The sequence below is a fragment of the Heliangelus exortis genome, chromosome 6 (assembly GCF_036169615.1).
Source record: "Heliangelus exortis chromosome 6, bHelExo1.hap1, whole genome shotgun sequence".
NCBI classification, from domain to species: Eukaryota; Metazoa; Chordata; class Aves; order Apodiformes; family Trochilidae; genus Heliangelus; species Heliangelus exortis.
Genome location: NC_092427.1, coordinates 22,299,296 through 22,314,036, shown reverse-complemented (window position 1 = coordinate 22,314,036; position 14,741 = coordinate 22,299,296). Strand labels below are relative to the sequence as shown.

At 39.5% G+C, this 14,741-nt stretch overlaps 1 protein-coding gene across 6 annotated transcripts in view; it reads right to left on the bottom strand.

Annotated features, from left to right (window-relative positions):
- RAPH1 (Ras association (RalGDS/AF-6) and pleckstrin homology domains 1) overlaps nucleotides 1-14,741 on the bottom strand; it is an 84,266-nt gene that overhangs the window by 40,323 nt on the left and 29,202 nt on the right. For 5 of the 6 annotated variants that reach the window (XM_071747146.1, XM_071747149.1, XM_071747143.1 and 2 more), the window contains exons 2-4: nucleotides 10,434-10,553; nucleotides 7,758-7,863; nucleotides 6,487-7,004 (exon numbers count right to left, since the gene is read on the bottom strand). In XM_071747146.1, the coding sequence (XP_071603247.1) occupies nucleotides 6,487-7,004; nucleotides 7,758-7,863; nucleotides 10,434-10,553 (744 nt within the window). Of the gene's footprint in view, nucleotides 1-6,486; nucleotides 7,005-7,757; nucleotides 7,864-10,433; nucleotides 10,554-10,827; nucleotides 10,908-14,741 lie in introns of those variants that run through there. The other variant, XM_071747147.1, reaches the window with a different exon arrangement.

The following is a 14,741-nucleotide window of genomic DNA, read 5'->3' as shown; positions in this document are numbered from 1 at the left end:
TTCACTGTTATGCATAAACTCCATGATGAATAGTGAAACATTTGATAAACATATCAGTTTATGAAACACAAACTATATTTTGGTAGTCTTAGAGGATGTTTTGAGAGCCTCCAAAGATCTGGGAAGTGAAGAGTCTTTTTACATCTATTTCAAGAACATGTGAAAACTGGACAGCTCATACTTCTTATGCTTCAAGATGACATATGTACAAAATTTCCCTTTACTGTGAACTTATTAAAAAAACACTGTGACTAATAGTTAGGAAAAAAAGAAAGAGGAAGAGATGATGTAATTTCAAATTAAGTCTTTCCATTGACTATTTTCAGCTTAGGAAAAGGATAACTGCATACACTCCAGAATACACTTTGTGTACAAAACTGAAGGACACAACAGAAGATTGATGTCTTTTAAGAGTCTTTAGAAGAAGCACAAAACAAAGTGATGCCTTCTTTGCTGCATATGTGATTAGTCTCACAAATCAGACTAACATCCTTTTCATCTTCTAACCACACAAAAAATGGAACAGCTGGAAAGGTACTCAAACTCGAGCTCCCAAAATACAAGAACAAGTACCACCCTATTCCTCCAAGAGCCTTAGCTCTTAAGACCACAACTGTTCCTTAAATCACCCACAAATAATATGTGAGGTTCAGCAATCCAACCCCATTTTAAGACATTGTTGCATACTAAAGACCATATATACTATGAGTTAATTTCTCTGTATACAGAAACAGCTGCATTTTCATACAATGTAACATTTAGTAGCCACACAGATATTGTGATCTACAATAATATTCAATAGGTAGAAAAGCTGCTATGTTATGCCAGGGTGTAGCAAGCGTCAGTGGCAACATGTCCACAAAAGAACCAAGGCAAAATCTCTCTGGAACACAAACTCTGTCTTTCCTTGTACCCATTTGAAATTTTCCACTTTATCAGACAGGAGTTATTAGCCAATGCAGATACGTCTATGTGTGCTGAGTTTACATCACAACCATTACCTTCATTCCCACAAAGCTCCCTTGTCTTCCCTGTGTCACGGTTTAATGCTGGGCCAGCAATTAACCGAATGACAGATGCTCTCTGTTACTCCCTCTCCCTGATAAAGAAAGGAGAATAAGGGAGAGAGACTTACAGGAAACTAAATTCCACAGCTTTAATAAAACAGCAATGATAAAATAGGAAAAGTTATTAAATATATAAAATATACACAAAAGTGATATCATGTTCCTTCCCCCAAATAATGCTCATGTCACCACCGAGGCTGCAGAACATCCTTGGAGTTCCCAGGCTGGGCTCCTGGGGTCAGGAGCAGTAGGGAACTGGAGGCAGGAACACAGAGTCAGGATGGCACAGATCAGGACCTCAGGCAGACAAATGGATAAAATCCTCCCAGGATGCCAGCCATGAATGACGAAGCAGAAAGAGGAAGGGAAGAAGGGGCCTGACTCTTTTGATCCCTCAAATATATACTGAGTATGACACGAATGGCAAGGTATACTCTGGTCAATTTTGGTCACCTGTCTTGTCTGCTCCTCCCTTAAAGGAGGGTTGCAGGCATGGCCCCTTTACTCCCTCTCTTTCCAGAGCATAAGATGTTCCTCAGGATGGAGACTGACACCATTCTCTGGCTGTAACTATAAACATTGAGCATTATCTCTGTACATAAGTCAGACTCTCTCAGCTGTGCCAACGGGGTTACTGACACAAAGAACTCTGTCATGTTGGGAGGGAGGAGGATGATGCTGTAATGTGCTGGACCAGATGGCAGGCTTCAAATTTATCTGCAACCTCTTCACTGGGCAGATGGACAGTAACAATGACTGCCCATTAATGGACCCTGTCACTGATCAGACAGTAGCTCCATGAGCATGATCAACACAGTTCCCTATTCTCTCCTTACTACTTTATTCTCAAATTGCTCTAGCACAATTAATTGAAAACAAAGATAATTTCTTGGTGGCAGAGGGACCAAAGGAAGTAGATAATATGGGTGGGTGGAGGCGAAAGTGTCACAGTTTAGCACTCTGGGCAGATGAAAACCCAGAGGACAGAATTGCTCTCTATTACCCCCCACTGACCGCCTCCAACTCTCAAGGGAAGATAAAAAGGGTATAAAGCTGAGAGACTTAAAAACTGCAACAGGCTTACTAGAACAGGAGAAGAGCAGTAACACACAGGATAAGGAACAAATATACAAATACTTATATACAACCCAACCTTGATGCCGGCAGTCTGCCTGCTTTATTTTACAGAGTATGGGCAGGAAAGGGGAAGGAATATTGACCCCTCTGTGTTCCACCACTCTTGGATCCCTCAGGGTCCTAAGAACATCTTCTTTAATTCCTCATACTCACACTTTAGTTCCTCCACTCAGACTATGACAGAAAGTCATACAGTCATCACTTCCTGTGCGTTTAACTCATGCTATTACATCACTCATTTGGTCTACATTCCAGTAAAGTATCCCACATTCAGAAATTAACATTTTAAGTGTATGCCACTCATTGCACAACTAAAATTACTAAAGAAAAAATGTAACCACTGTAACCAATTTAAGGAAGAACAAGCACAGATTTAAGAAATAATCTTGTCAAAGACAACTGTCAATTTAGCAAAAATTACAGGAGGTTAAGGTGGAAACAGATTTTCTTACTCAGGAGTGCTTTGAGAAATCTGAACTTAACAAAAAAACGTTAAGTGCAGACAGACAACACTTAGTACCACCAAGAGAAGATACTGAGACTTTGAAAACATTAATGTCCACAGCATCCAAAGAGATATTGTTAAGAATTGTTAAGAAAGGGGAAAAATTAAGCAAATCGTGGTAACAACTACGAAAACCATTTTAGACAACCCAGTGATTGCATGCAACTTCCTTGAAAGTGGCATTAAGACAAATTTGGAATGAGAACAACAGAGATGGTCCTGGCCAAGAGGACCACCAAGAATTACCATGTCATGATGCTGATGTATCTTCAGTCATAGGAAGTTAATACAGTACAGACTCCTGCGAGGAGGGAAGCAAAGACAACACCACTAAGGTGCCTGCCCAACTGCTCAGGCAAAGATCTGAAAACTCCATTACCACCAATGGGTGCATTTCTGCTCTCCCTTCCAGCCTCCAGATCTTGGCTACTATTCCCCTACTGCACATCAGCACACCTGAGACCCCTCTGAACCTACGAAAATCTCACAAATAACACAGAACAAGTCTTAGAATAAAGTGGTAAATTTTGGTATATAAAGTACCAGAAAGCACCAAAGCTGGTGCCAAAGGGAAGAGATGAGACAGTGTAAGTGAGAGCTTTGAGGAAGGAAGAGAGAAAAGGGAAGTCAGATGCTCCCGTTTTTGATGGTTGTGGAATTGCAGTCTCTTTCTATAATGTCTGCATCACTACTAGTCAGAAAAAACACTAACCTATACATACCTTCAGTGGGCCAGTGCATGGCAGTTCTTTTTTGGCATTTAACTCTGGTATCTCTAGGACAGAGAACTATTAAATACATAGCAGAATTATTTTGGAAGATATAATATTGACATTAATAACTGCAAAGCTTAATTTCATTTTTCAGACAAGCACTTCCTCCTATCAAAATGGTCTTCTGTTTTACTTAGTTTTATTGGAATCATAAGGAAAAAAGCAAAACATCATGCTGAGGAAGAAGTTTTTAAAGTACGTATACTGCCTGGAGAAAACAGAAAGGACTGGTCAAAGGGTCAGAGCTGTCAAGACAGCTCTCTCTATAGCAAGAGCCATAGCAGCAAAAAAAATATTTTAAAGGTCAGCTCAGCTGTAGTCATTCTCAAGAAAGAAAGACAATTCTAAAAGAACTAACTTGAAGCACTATGTGAGAATACCAAAAGTCAGAACAAAGCTGCCATGGCTTGACTCCTCTGTGTTCCAAGAAGGAATAGCATCTCCTGCTCTCTGCATAAAACATGAGGTTTATTCCTAGAGGGGAACTAGAACTTCTTTGAAGGGTATTTCCTCAGAGGGATGCCCATTATTAGAAATGGCACCACTGAGTCAACTGTGTAGGTGGGAGGGCAGGAGGGCAGAATTTAGCCCTACTAGGAAAAGATGCTTTGGTTCACAACCTAGCCATGAAGATTAATAACCCTCCTAACCAGTTATCTCACACTACATGAATGAAAGAGGAAATAAACTCCTTTGTTGGTAACCCAGTGATTCTACCAAAGAAATATGGGATTTCCATCCATTTATAAAGTGAATTTCATTCAAAAACTACCACCACAGAGTCTGTCACAAATTCCAAGCAGATTTGCTTTTCCTCTTTTCCATTCACCACTGATTAAAAAAAAAAAAAAAGTTGTTTCACAATATGAAGTCCCATCCCATAACAGTTTTAATACTGTTATTATTACTACTGTTAATTTTATATTGTTAACAGTGTATTTTGGAAAGATTTTCTCAGAGTTGAACACCTTCCTCAGGCTACTAAATTTAAAAATAGGGCAAAAAGAAAGCAGCACTGCTAAGTAGTGTAAAGGTTTCTGCTCTAATGAGGAGAGCTGCTGAGTCTGCCTCTCACATTACTGAGGTTTCCTGGTTACCTCCCTCACTCCTTCAAAGGAGCCAGAGAAACAATAGCCACACTCTTATCACATTCTTATCACAGAATCACAATGTTTTAGGTTGGAAGAAACCTCCAAGATCATCCAGTCCAACCTTTGACCAACACCATAATCTAACTACTAAACTGTGTCCTTAAGGACCAGGTCCAAACGCCTTTTAAATCCTCCAGGGATGGTGACTCCACCACTGTCCTGGGCAGGACATTCCAATGCCTGACAACCCCCTCAGTGAAAAAAATGCTTCCTAACATCCAGCCTAAACCTCCCCTGGTGCAGCTTCCATCCATTCCCTCTGCTCCTGTCACCTGTTTCTTCCTCTGAAGACAAAGCAACTACTTGACCTCTGTCTCTTGATTCACCAACATCAAGTTAATGCAGGTGGTTTGTTGATTACTCATACCATGTTAAGAACAGAAAAATCCAAGTGACAAGAAGGGCAGCCCTCAGGCAGATCACTCCTGAAGTAAAAGAGGCTAAGATCTAGAAGACCTGGAAAATTTCCTGCAGAAACATCCAGCATTTTTAAAAATTAAGAAAGGCCAAAGTTTTTCTTGGGCTATGCAAGCTGCAGAAGTGATTAATTCAAGTAAGTCATCTTTTTAGTCCTATACAAAAATGCAGTATTGCCTAACTTTCAACATAAAAAGTTATCATAATGAGTAAGAGATTGAAAAAAAACCCAACAAAAATGAGCCCTGTCATACCACAGATAAAACACAATTGACAAACAAACAGTATAATCAATGATTGTCAAAGGCTGCCTCCAACACTTAAGTCTACAGCAATAATGCAAAGGGTTTCACTTTCCCTTTCTACTTCTGGTTTTGCTTCACTCAGTATGAATTTCCAATAAAAATATACTGAACATCAAACTGTTATACAAAAGATGAGTTGACCATTACACTGACAAGTCTGTACCATTCACTCTTTACATCAGATGAACTTTTGCTGCAGATGGGTAGAGGCATGCATTCAGCACAGCTCATTCAAATTAGCCTAAATTATTGATTAGAACAAACTCAATTTGTTCCACTTTTCTCCCATAAAAGAGAACATGCACATCAGTACAGCTGATATTTCTAACAGGCCAGATTTCTCTTCCAGATATTTCTACAGGACAGCTTCTAGTTTATGTTCTCAAAATTCACTGGAGTATTTTCCCAATTTCCTCATAGAAGTCACAAGCACTTTCAATATTCCCCAAACTGGCTGTGATTTTACTGACAAGGTGCCTCTGCTGAAACAATGCTGAGGCACCAAAAACCCATGAACATCTGCTAATGCTACATATCCCAGCTCAGCTGTTTTTTCCTGTGTTGCACATGCATTCAAAGAGTTCTCCCTGTCTTATGTTAGATGAGAATATTACATAGCAGCAAATTACTGATACAGTGTAATTCCGAACAGGCACTTATATTGCTCTATGTTTTTCAAGTATTAGGTGTATTGTAGCAGCAATACAGTCCTGTCAGCTGTACTTCTTTTTTTCCACAGCTGTATGCTCCTTGGACTTAAATTAAAAGCAATGTAAGAGATTTACTTAGAATAAAAACATTAACTATAAAACAGTAAGATCCATGACTGGATTAGTTGGAGAAAGAGATGGGAAAAGCCCTTAAAAAAGCCAAACCAAAGCAAAACAAAACCAAAAAAAACATTCTTTAAAAAGACACAGAAACAAAACCAGAGAAAGAAGTAAAGAAGTATCCAAGGTATCCACAGCATGTGCAGTCCATGCAAAAGCAATCTTAATCTTTAATCAACCCCACTGCACTGAGGACGTTTAGCTGGGAGTGCCAGCCTGCGAATGTCTGTGAGGGGGGAGGAAAAGGAAGAGTTTGAAGATAAAAACCCAAAACCAAAATCTTGAATTAATGACACTCTACCTCAGTGATTGGCTGCCCTTGTGGTTTCAAGTCCAGTTCCTGAGGTCTTGTCACCTTATCGATATCCAATGAGTCCATGCTGGAAGCTGCAGAGGTTATGCTCGAACGGGAGGAATTACTGATGGAGCGCACCTCAGCATCGCTCACTGTGCCAGCAGATGCTGTCCTCCTGTGCTGAGAAGTGACCACTGGTTTGGTGTCTTCTGCTACAGACTGCTGGGCTGCCTCATCCATGCTCAGAGAGGCCTTTTCTAGCTGTGCAGTGATGTCATCCAAAGACACGTTGGCATGGGATGGTTTAGTTGCCCTGCCTGATGAGGAGGGTAACCCCTTCACGCTGCTGTGCTTGGCAGCAGGCCTGCTAGCAGGTGGCTTCTGAGCTTTGGATTCTGTGGCAAGGCGTTTTACTGCAGCATTGTTTGCAGAATGAGACCCAATGCTGCTGAGCTCCTGCTCGATGGAACAGAGATCAGCCATGAGGGCATCCAGATCCACAGTCTCCCCCTGGTTCAGCGCCTCTGCAACAAACAGGAGTTTGCAGTACACGCACAGTTAGTTCACTTGTCTGGGCAACTCTTTACTTTATGTTATCAAATTTTAAAATTAGGGTGAGTAAGCTATATTTGTCTCTGCCCATCTGTATTGCAAATTCTCTTCTTACTGTTATTTGCATGAATAGTCTTTACTGGTCTAAGATAAATTAAAAAATATAAAAAAACCCCAACAACGACAAAATTAAGTTAAATACATCTGCCAAGAGGAGAACTCTACAAATGTTCAGATTATATTTGAAAAATTTAAACATGAGCAGAATCTCACAGAAAGCACTACACAAAACACTACAGACATACTCAATCCTTTAAGGCTTCTTGCATTCCAGCTAGGGGAAGCTATTTTAAACAAACACAAAGAAAACCATGATTTTTGTTTAATGCAAAGGCACTCTGTGGCTATATTCCTGCATCCTGTCTGACAAATTAAGATGCTTTCTTCCTGTTTAACAGGTATCCATCAATTCATTCTTTCATAAGATAATGAACAAGTCTCATGTTCAAACATGAGACTACAATTCTCAGATACCAAGTGCTATAAAATATACTGTTTTAGGGTACTCAAAATTCTGTGCCATGAGGAAGCAATGCCTTCAGCAAATGTGTTCGCACAGCCAGAAGTCTATTTAAATATTCTTGTATTTTTCAGTTCTCACTTACAGGTGGAACAGGGTTTTTTTTCCTAATTTAACATTTGAGGGGGTAAATAATTCAACAAACCATTCAAATTGTACATGGAGAAGCGATATGAGAAGTTGGCAAGATTGGTTTCCTGACGGAGAGGTGATCTTTTCATTGGTGCCACAGGCTTGTCTGTGTCCAAACTCTGAAAAAGACCAAAAAAAGGGCAGTATAAAGTTTGACAAGGTACTGGACAAGCAAATCTTCAAGATTAATTAAAATTAATTTTCTCTAAGATAAGTTTTTTAAGAACCCCTGACACATAAAGAACTTTTCTTTTTCAGGCTTTAGACAGAAAACACATCACTATACCAACAGAGATTTAGCTTCAAATATTCAATGGAGAAAACCTCTTAAGAAACATTCCATTTTTTTTTAATAACCAAAAGGATGGAAGCATATTACAAATGCATTTTTAAGTGGTGTTATAAACCAGCTCATTTTAAAGCAGTCAGCTGGCTTGCCTCTACTACCTTTTTCTGCAGTGAATTCTACAAGTATCTATATTCAAACTGTAGCACCCTTTCAAAGAAATGCATCATTACCTTAAGAGAATAATTGTGGCCTAAGCACACAGAAGGTTTAATAAAGTGGAATTCTCAATTGAAAAGGCATTAGGTATTTTGAATTGGCAAATGCAGACACTTGTCAATAAGCATTTCCTAAGAGAATTTTTGTATTGTGAAAGCAATCCCTAGTCTGTTTACACAGAATTATTTTTTCTAGGAAAATTATTTTTCTTAGAAAAATATTTCTAGAATTACTTTTCAGGTTAAAAACTAAAAAATAGAGAAGACATCTTTCTACCCAATACATCAAACTGTTATGTCATGAAGGGTAATAAGGGCAAGCTCCAAGAGAATAAAATTTCTCACTTTAAGCGTTTTATTTCCATTTCCTACAGCTTTAGTCAAGCCTTTGTTAAAAATCAAATGCACTATTTTTTCCTGAATATTATTTTTGCTGAACTCCCTTCTGCTCTTAGTTTGCCTTGAACTTCAAAAAGAAATCACTTTTTTAGGAAATCTTTCACTTAATAAGGAGAAGCCAGTTATGCAGCCTCATCCTCCATCAGGTGGAAAGAATCCCTCATCTTTACTACCTCTGATGGAGCTTACATATTGTCCCACAAAAAATAGCTGAAAAAAATAATGAAAAATATGTCTATAGTCCTAAAGGTAGAAGTGAAAGTGGAGACAAGAGAGTCAAGCTGGGGCTCATTCCTTCAGACTGAACCCACACACTGCAACAAAAGATTTCTTGTAAAGCAAATATATTCTGGTTAAAAGCATTAAAAATGTGTTTTACTGAACTTAGCCATAATTAATTAATTTCACATCCTTGGAAACACATGCCATATCTTCTCACTGTAATCAGAGCACATTCTCCATAACACATTATGCTGTTAAACCAGCAGTTTTGAGACCTGCTGAAAAGTGCAACAGCACTCAAAACTTAGTTCTGAATGATCATGAGAAGCAACATAGTATTTCCTTCATTTAACCTGCACCATGGAGTAGGATCACTAGACCAGGATAAATGTTAATCCACTCTGCATCAGTGCAAAACACTGCTGCAAATGTTGTGACTACATTTTCTAATGATTTTATTTGAACAACAGTTACACAGGAAGAAGTTAATTCAGATGATCTCATGAGAATTTTAACAATTACAAATATTTTTTTTAAAAACTTCCATCTGGAACGGAATCTGGGTCTTGGTTTCAATGCCCCCAAAATAAACATTTAAGAAATCTAAAAAGGAAGTAGAGTTTATGAGATTCAGCCACAAAACCACTTTTCCTCCTACTGCTCTTAGCGTCCAGCTGATAAATAGCAAAGAAATGCTGAGACTACAGAATGCACTTTGGAGCTCATGAGCTCCAACCACCTTCCTTTATTGGGGCAGCTGGCTGCAACAAGACAGGGTCACTTTCCAAACAAATGAACTGAAACACAACTAACTGCATGAACTTGTGTATTATAAAAAATAATTCCAGGTCACTCAAAGATTTTGGGCAAATATAATTTCTCAGAAGTCCTGAAAGACAGAAGAGCTACCATGCTGCAGATGATCCTTAGCTATCTGTTAGTACGTTTTAAGAATTGTGCATGGATGAGCACAGAGACTGAGACATCACCATAATGTCTATATGTCAATAGTGTAGCTATAAGCCCCAATATATATGCCCCAGGATGCTCAGACATGACAAAAATGTGGAGGAGAGCAAAACATTTAAGACCAATTGCCCTTTGTGCTTCTCTGAAGATCTTCACTCAAGGTAATTTACAGAGCCCATAACTTCAAAATGGCTCCCACTTACCATGAAAAATCATTCACAAAGTTAAAAACGAAACAAAAATTATGATATATAGCTTTATTTCACATTGCTTTCCATTAATATGAAAAGGCAGTTTTCTTTATTGACCTGCATGCACAAATTCAGGAAAAAAAAAAATCCCCTGGAGTGTTATCTACATTTAGATCTTGCAGGCAGAAATGTAACCAGAAGGTAACATTTGAATTCAGGCTGTTCTCACATAATTAGTTCAATTTTCCTTCAGTCTTTGGGTAAGATCAAGATGAGAAAAGTTGCCTCTTCCCTAGCTTTCTGCAACTTGTGGTACGTGCTTCCACCTACATAACTAAGGAAGAAGACAACCCCGTAATACCTCTTAAAAAATCATTCTGTGAGATGATCAAAACCTTCCTAACCTGTGTGAGTTTGTCCAGTTCTCCCAGCCATGCCCCAAACATCTTGTCCAGATCCTGATCTTCCTTGTCACTATCTTCTTCTGCACCATGGTCAAGTTCTTCATCTGATAACTGCTCCATCTGAAAAATAAAACGAAAATAACAATTCTCAAATTGTCTGTTTAAGAAAAGTTGTGTCAGCTACTAAGTTTCTGAAGGCAAAGCACCTCTTTCCATAAGCTTTATAAAAATTGCATACATTCATAATTTATTATCCTGCTCAAATGTAAAGAAGTACTGTGAAAGCTACAATGGATTATTACAAACCAATCCTTGCAGCTCACTTTTGTGAAAAACAGATGAACAACAATGTCCACAATATTTAATATACTATCAGAAATTATTTCATGCTAACCTTGGACATGCATTCACTGGAAGCTGTTGTTGGCAAAGTCTATTGACTTTGCATTACAAAAATTCAACTCTTGTCCAAGGAATTCAGCTGACTGCAGTTAAGCAACACCACTCAACCCACAGGAAGTGCAGTCCCAATGCACTACAAATAGCTGACTCTACACATCTGTAAACAGAAAATGCTTTAACAGGTCACAGAAAATGCCAGCAATACATCCCATGAGACAAGTTCAAATCTTGGACACTGTCCAGATCACTTCAGTGATGCTGCTGCACAATTTTAACCCAACAGAGAAACTCCTCCTGGAAGCAAAGTGTCACTACAGCTATCAGACCCTCCTTCAATCAACAAATATGAATGACCAAGATAAAGACTTAACGTTCTCCACAGGTTATCTGTTATCACCTTGCAGAAATTAATCTTTTGTTAAACAAGCCTCCATTCTCTTCCCCATTTATGCCCTCCAAGCCACTTAGTCACCTGGGAGAATTATAAGAATGTTATCAGGATATATAGGAATGCAACAACGAAGGCCAAAGACCTCTTAGAATTAAACTCATCAAAGGACTTGAATCCAGCAAAGAGAACAAGAAGGTCTTCTTCAAATACATCAGCAGTAAAAGGAACAGGGAAAATGTGGGCCCACTACTGAGATGAGAGCCCTGGTAACAGAAGATGAAGAGAAGACAGAGTTACTGAATGCCTTCTTTGATTCAGTCTTTACTGCTAAGCCAGCCCTTGGGAATCCTAGACCCTGGAAGTAAGAAAGAAAAACTGAAGGAAGGAAGACTCTCCATTGGTCAGTGAGGATTGGGTTAGAGATCATTTGGGTAAACTGAAGGTACACAAGTCCATGGGTCCCAATGGGATGCACCCATGAGTGATGAGAGCTGGATGATGTTGTTGCTCTACCACTCTCCATCATTTTTGAAAGATGCTGGAAAACAGGAGAGGTGCCTGGGGACTGCAGGAAAGCCAACGTCACTTCAATCTTCAAAAAGAACCAAGAAGGAACATCCAAGAAACTACAGACCAGTCAGCCTCACCTCCATCCCTGGAAAGGTGATGGAGCAGCTCATTCTGGAGGTCATCTGGAGGTTCATGGAAGAAAAGTTTACCAGGAGTAGTCAGGATGGATTTACCAAGGGGACATCATGTTTGACAAATCTTGTATGATGGTGTGACTGAATGGGTAGGTGCAGGGAGAGCAGTGGATGCTGTCTATCTTTACTTTTAGCAAGGCTTTTGACACTGCCTTCCATAACATCTTTGTGGGTAAGGTTAGAAGTGTGTGTTAGAAGAGTGGGTGGTGAGATGGACTGAGAACTCAACAAAAGAGTTCAGAGGGTCATGATCAGTGGTGCAGAGTCCACTTGGAGACCTATGACTAGAGGTGTTCCCCAAGGGTCAATACTGAGTCCAGTCTTATTCAACATCATCATCAATTTCCTGGATGAGAGGACAGAGTGTATCCTCAGGAAGTTTGCTGATGATTGAAAACTGGGAGGATGCACCAGGAGGCTTTGCAGCCACTCAGCAAGATCTGGAGAGACTGGGGAGCTGGGCAGAAGGGGACCTAATGAGGTTCAACAAGAGTAAGTGTAGAGTCCTGCACCTGGGGAGGAATGACACATGCACCAGTACAGATTAGGGGTTGACCTGCTGGAATGCAGTTCCGTAGAGAAGAGCCGTGGAGTACTGGTGGACAGTGAGTTATCCATGGACAGTGATGTCCCATGGCCAAGAAGGCTGGGTGCAATAAGAAGAGTGTGTCCAGCAGTTCAAGGGAGGTTCTCCTCCCCCCCCCACGTACTCTCTGGGGTATATCAACACTGTTAAATGCAGGTTCTGGTTCAAAATTAAAATTTACACACTTGGGGGGAAAAACATCACAAGCAACAACTTGGGAATGATCACCAACCATGGAACAGCAAATCCTACAGATGTCCTATGGACATCCAGGAGCCATGAGAAGAGATTACCACCAAGAGCTGTAGTGACATGAGGCAACCAGGTGCCACTAATTGCCAGATAGTGGGCCTGACCTTGTGTTAAGCCCCCCTGTGCCTAATTAGGGCAGGCCCCTACTGCGCAGGAGCAGGATTAGGGGGCCAATAAAAGCTCACACCTGGGGAAGCCAGGGGGCTGGTTTAGCCACCTTTTGGAGCAGTAGCCCCGATCCAGGCTGGTCAGAGCACCATTCGTGAGATTCTACTGGGACACCTGGTTGGACCTTGGAGCACCACACCCATAGAAGAGGTTCGTCTTGCTACAAAGAAAATTCATGGTGTGCTGTACACCTTGATTTGGTCAACTCGTGGGCTATGTAATAATTTGCTACATAGCTTTTAGAAAACACAGGCTTATACTTCATAGATATAAAAGCAAGCTTTCTAAATGCTATTCTTCAGAAAATGACAAATCTTCGTCTGAAAAACAGTGTTGCAGAGTTCACCTGGTGAGAGATGTTACAAAAGATAATAAAGATTGTCTTGGAGAAAAACTGTTCAATAGTTTTTTACTTTCTATGACAATAATCCATGCTAAAACCCACCATGATTTAAAACCAGCCTTTCCTTCTATTTATATATTGCTTATATTTCTCTGTTCCCTAAAAAAACAGAGAACAGGAGATCTCCTACAGATGCAAGATAGTCCCATCCAGTTGCTCTAAGCCGAGCTGCTTCAGTCTCCTACTGAGACTTTACTTTTGTGGAATGTAGCTGCTTACTCTAAAAGGGGCAACAATGTTAAGCTAACCTGGCATGGTTAAGTCTGCTACTGGAAGGTGATATCCCAAAGGACTTTAATTAAAGGACTAATTCAATAAATTATGGCAGCAACAAGATGCTTAAATGACAGTATCTGAACTTTGTGACGTAAGAACTCAGTAACAGGTCAGGAAGAGGGCACATTCCAACTAAAAAGCTTGAAGTTTTCCTTTTCTCAAGCCATTTTCTCTCTCACTATTCTTGATCACAGCAAACATGCATCATGCTTTAGAAAACCATGACCTAGCTGGGAATCATCCCACCTTTCTAATGACAAGGTCCTTTTTCTTTTTTTTACAACAAGAAGGGAAAATAGCACAAGTTGGGTTGGATTTCTTTTGTGTTAGTTTTGCTTAGTGTTTTTGTGTGTGGGTTTGTTGTTTTTTCTTTGTTTGTTTGTTTTTTTGAGGAGTAATTTAGAACTAAAGATAGAAGAAATGGAAAAGGAGTGACTGTTCTAGTGTGGCATCACAAAGCCACTTCATTACCATAGCATTTGCAGGGTAGCAGAGTTTAAGTAACCCTTGGTTATGCTCACCCCATACCATGTGAAGTTCCAAAGTAATTTTAGAGTTCAAGTTTTTTTATCAACACCACACCTTCTAATTTCTTCCAGTGTATGTCAGAATAGAACTTAATAGAAATAAGCAAAATCATTCTGGGATACCTACATAAAATACAGCAGCAACATGGTATATTCTTCCATATTCCATGCACTAAAGTGGGGTCTGTGTACTATTCCATTTTCTACTATGGACTGCAGGCAACTTTATCTGTTTGAAGTGCTATTTAAACAGGCAGAGCTATAATTGCTTTAAGTTGATTGCTAAGTTTCCAAAACAGTTAATTAGGGTTTTTTTTCACCTCTAGATGCATGAATCATAGTATTCTAATATTACTTTATGAAAAAATTAGTGAGGCCTTCATCAGAAGTCAACAGTTGCAACATTTAATCATAACTTTTAATAAGAACTACTATTTTAATGCCACTGTAAGGAAAAACATTTCCAATAATTTACATTTACTCTTTCAAGCTGATTGCAAGCCATTGTATCTTTCAGTACAGCAGGACAAGCATGAGCTGATGTTACCAGAACACATGAAGCAAGATGAAAATTTAAGAATAAAGCTTCAGATACACCA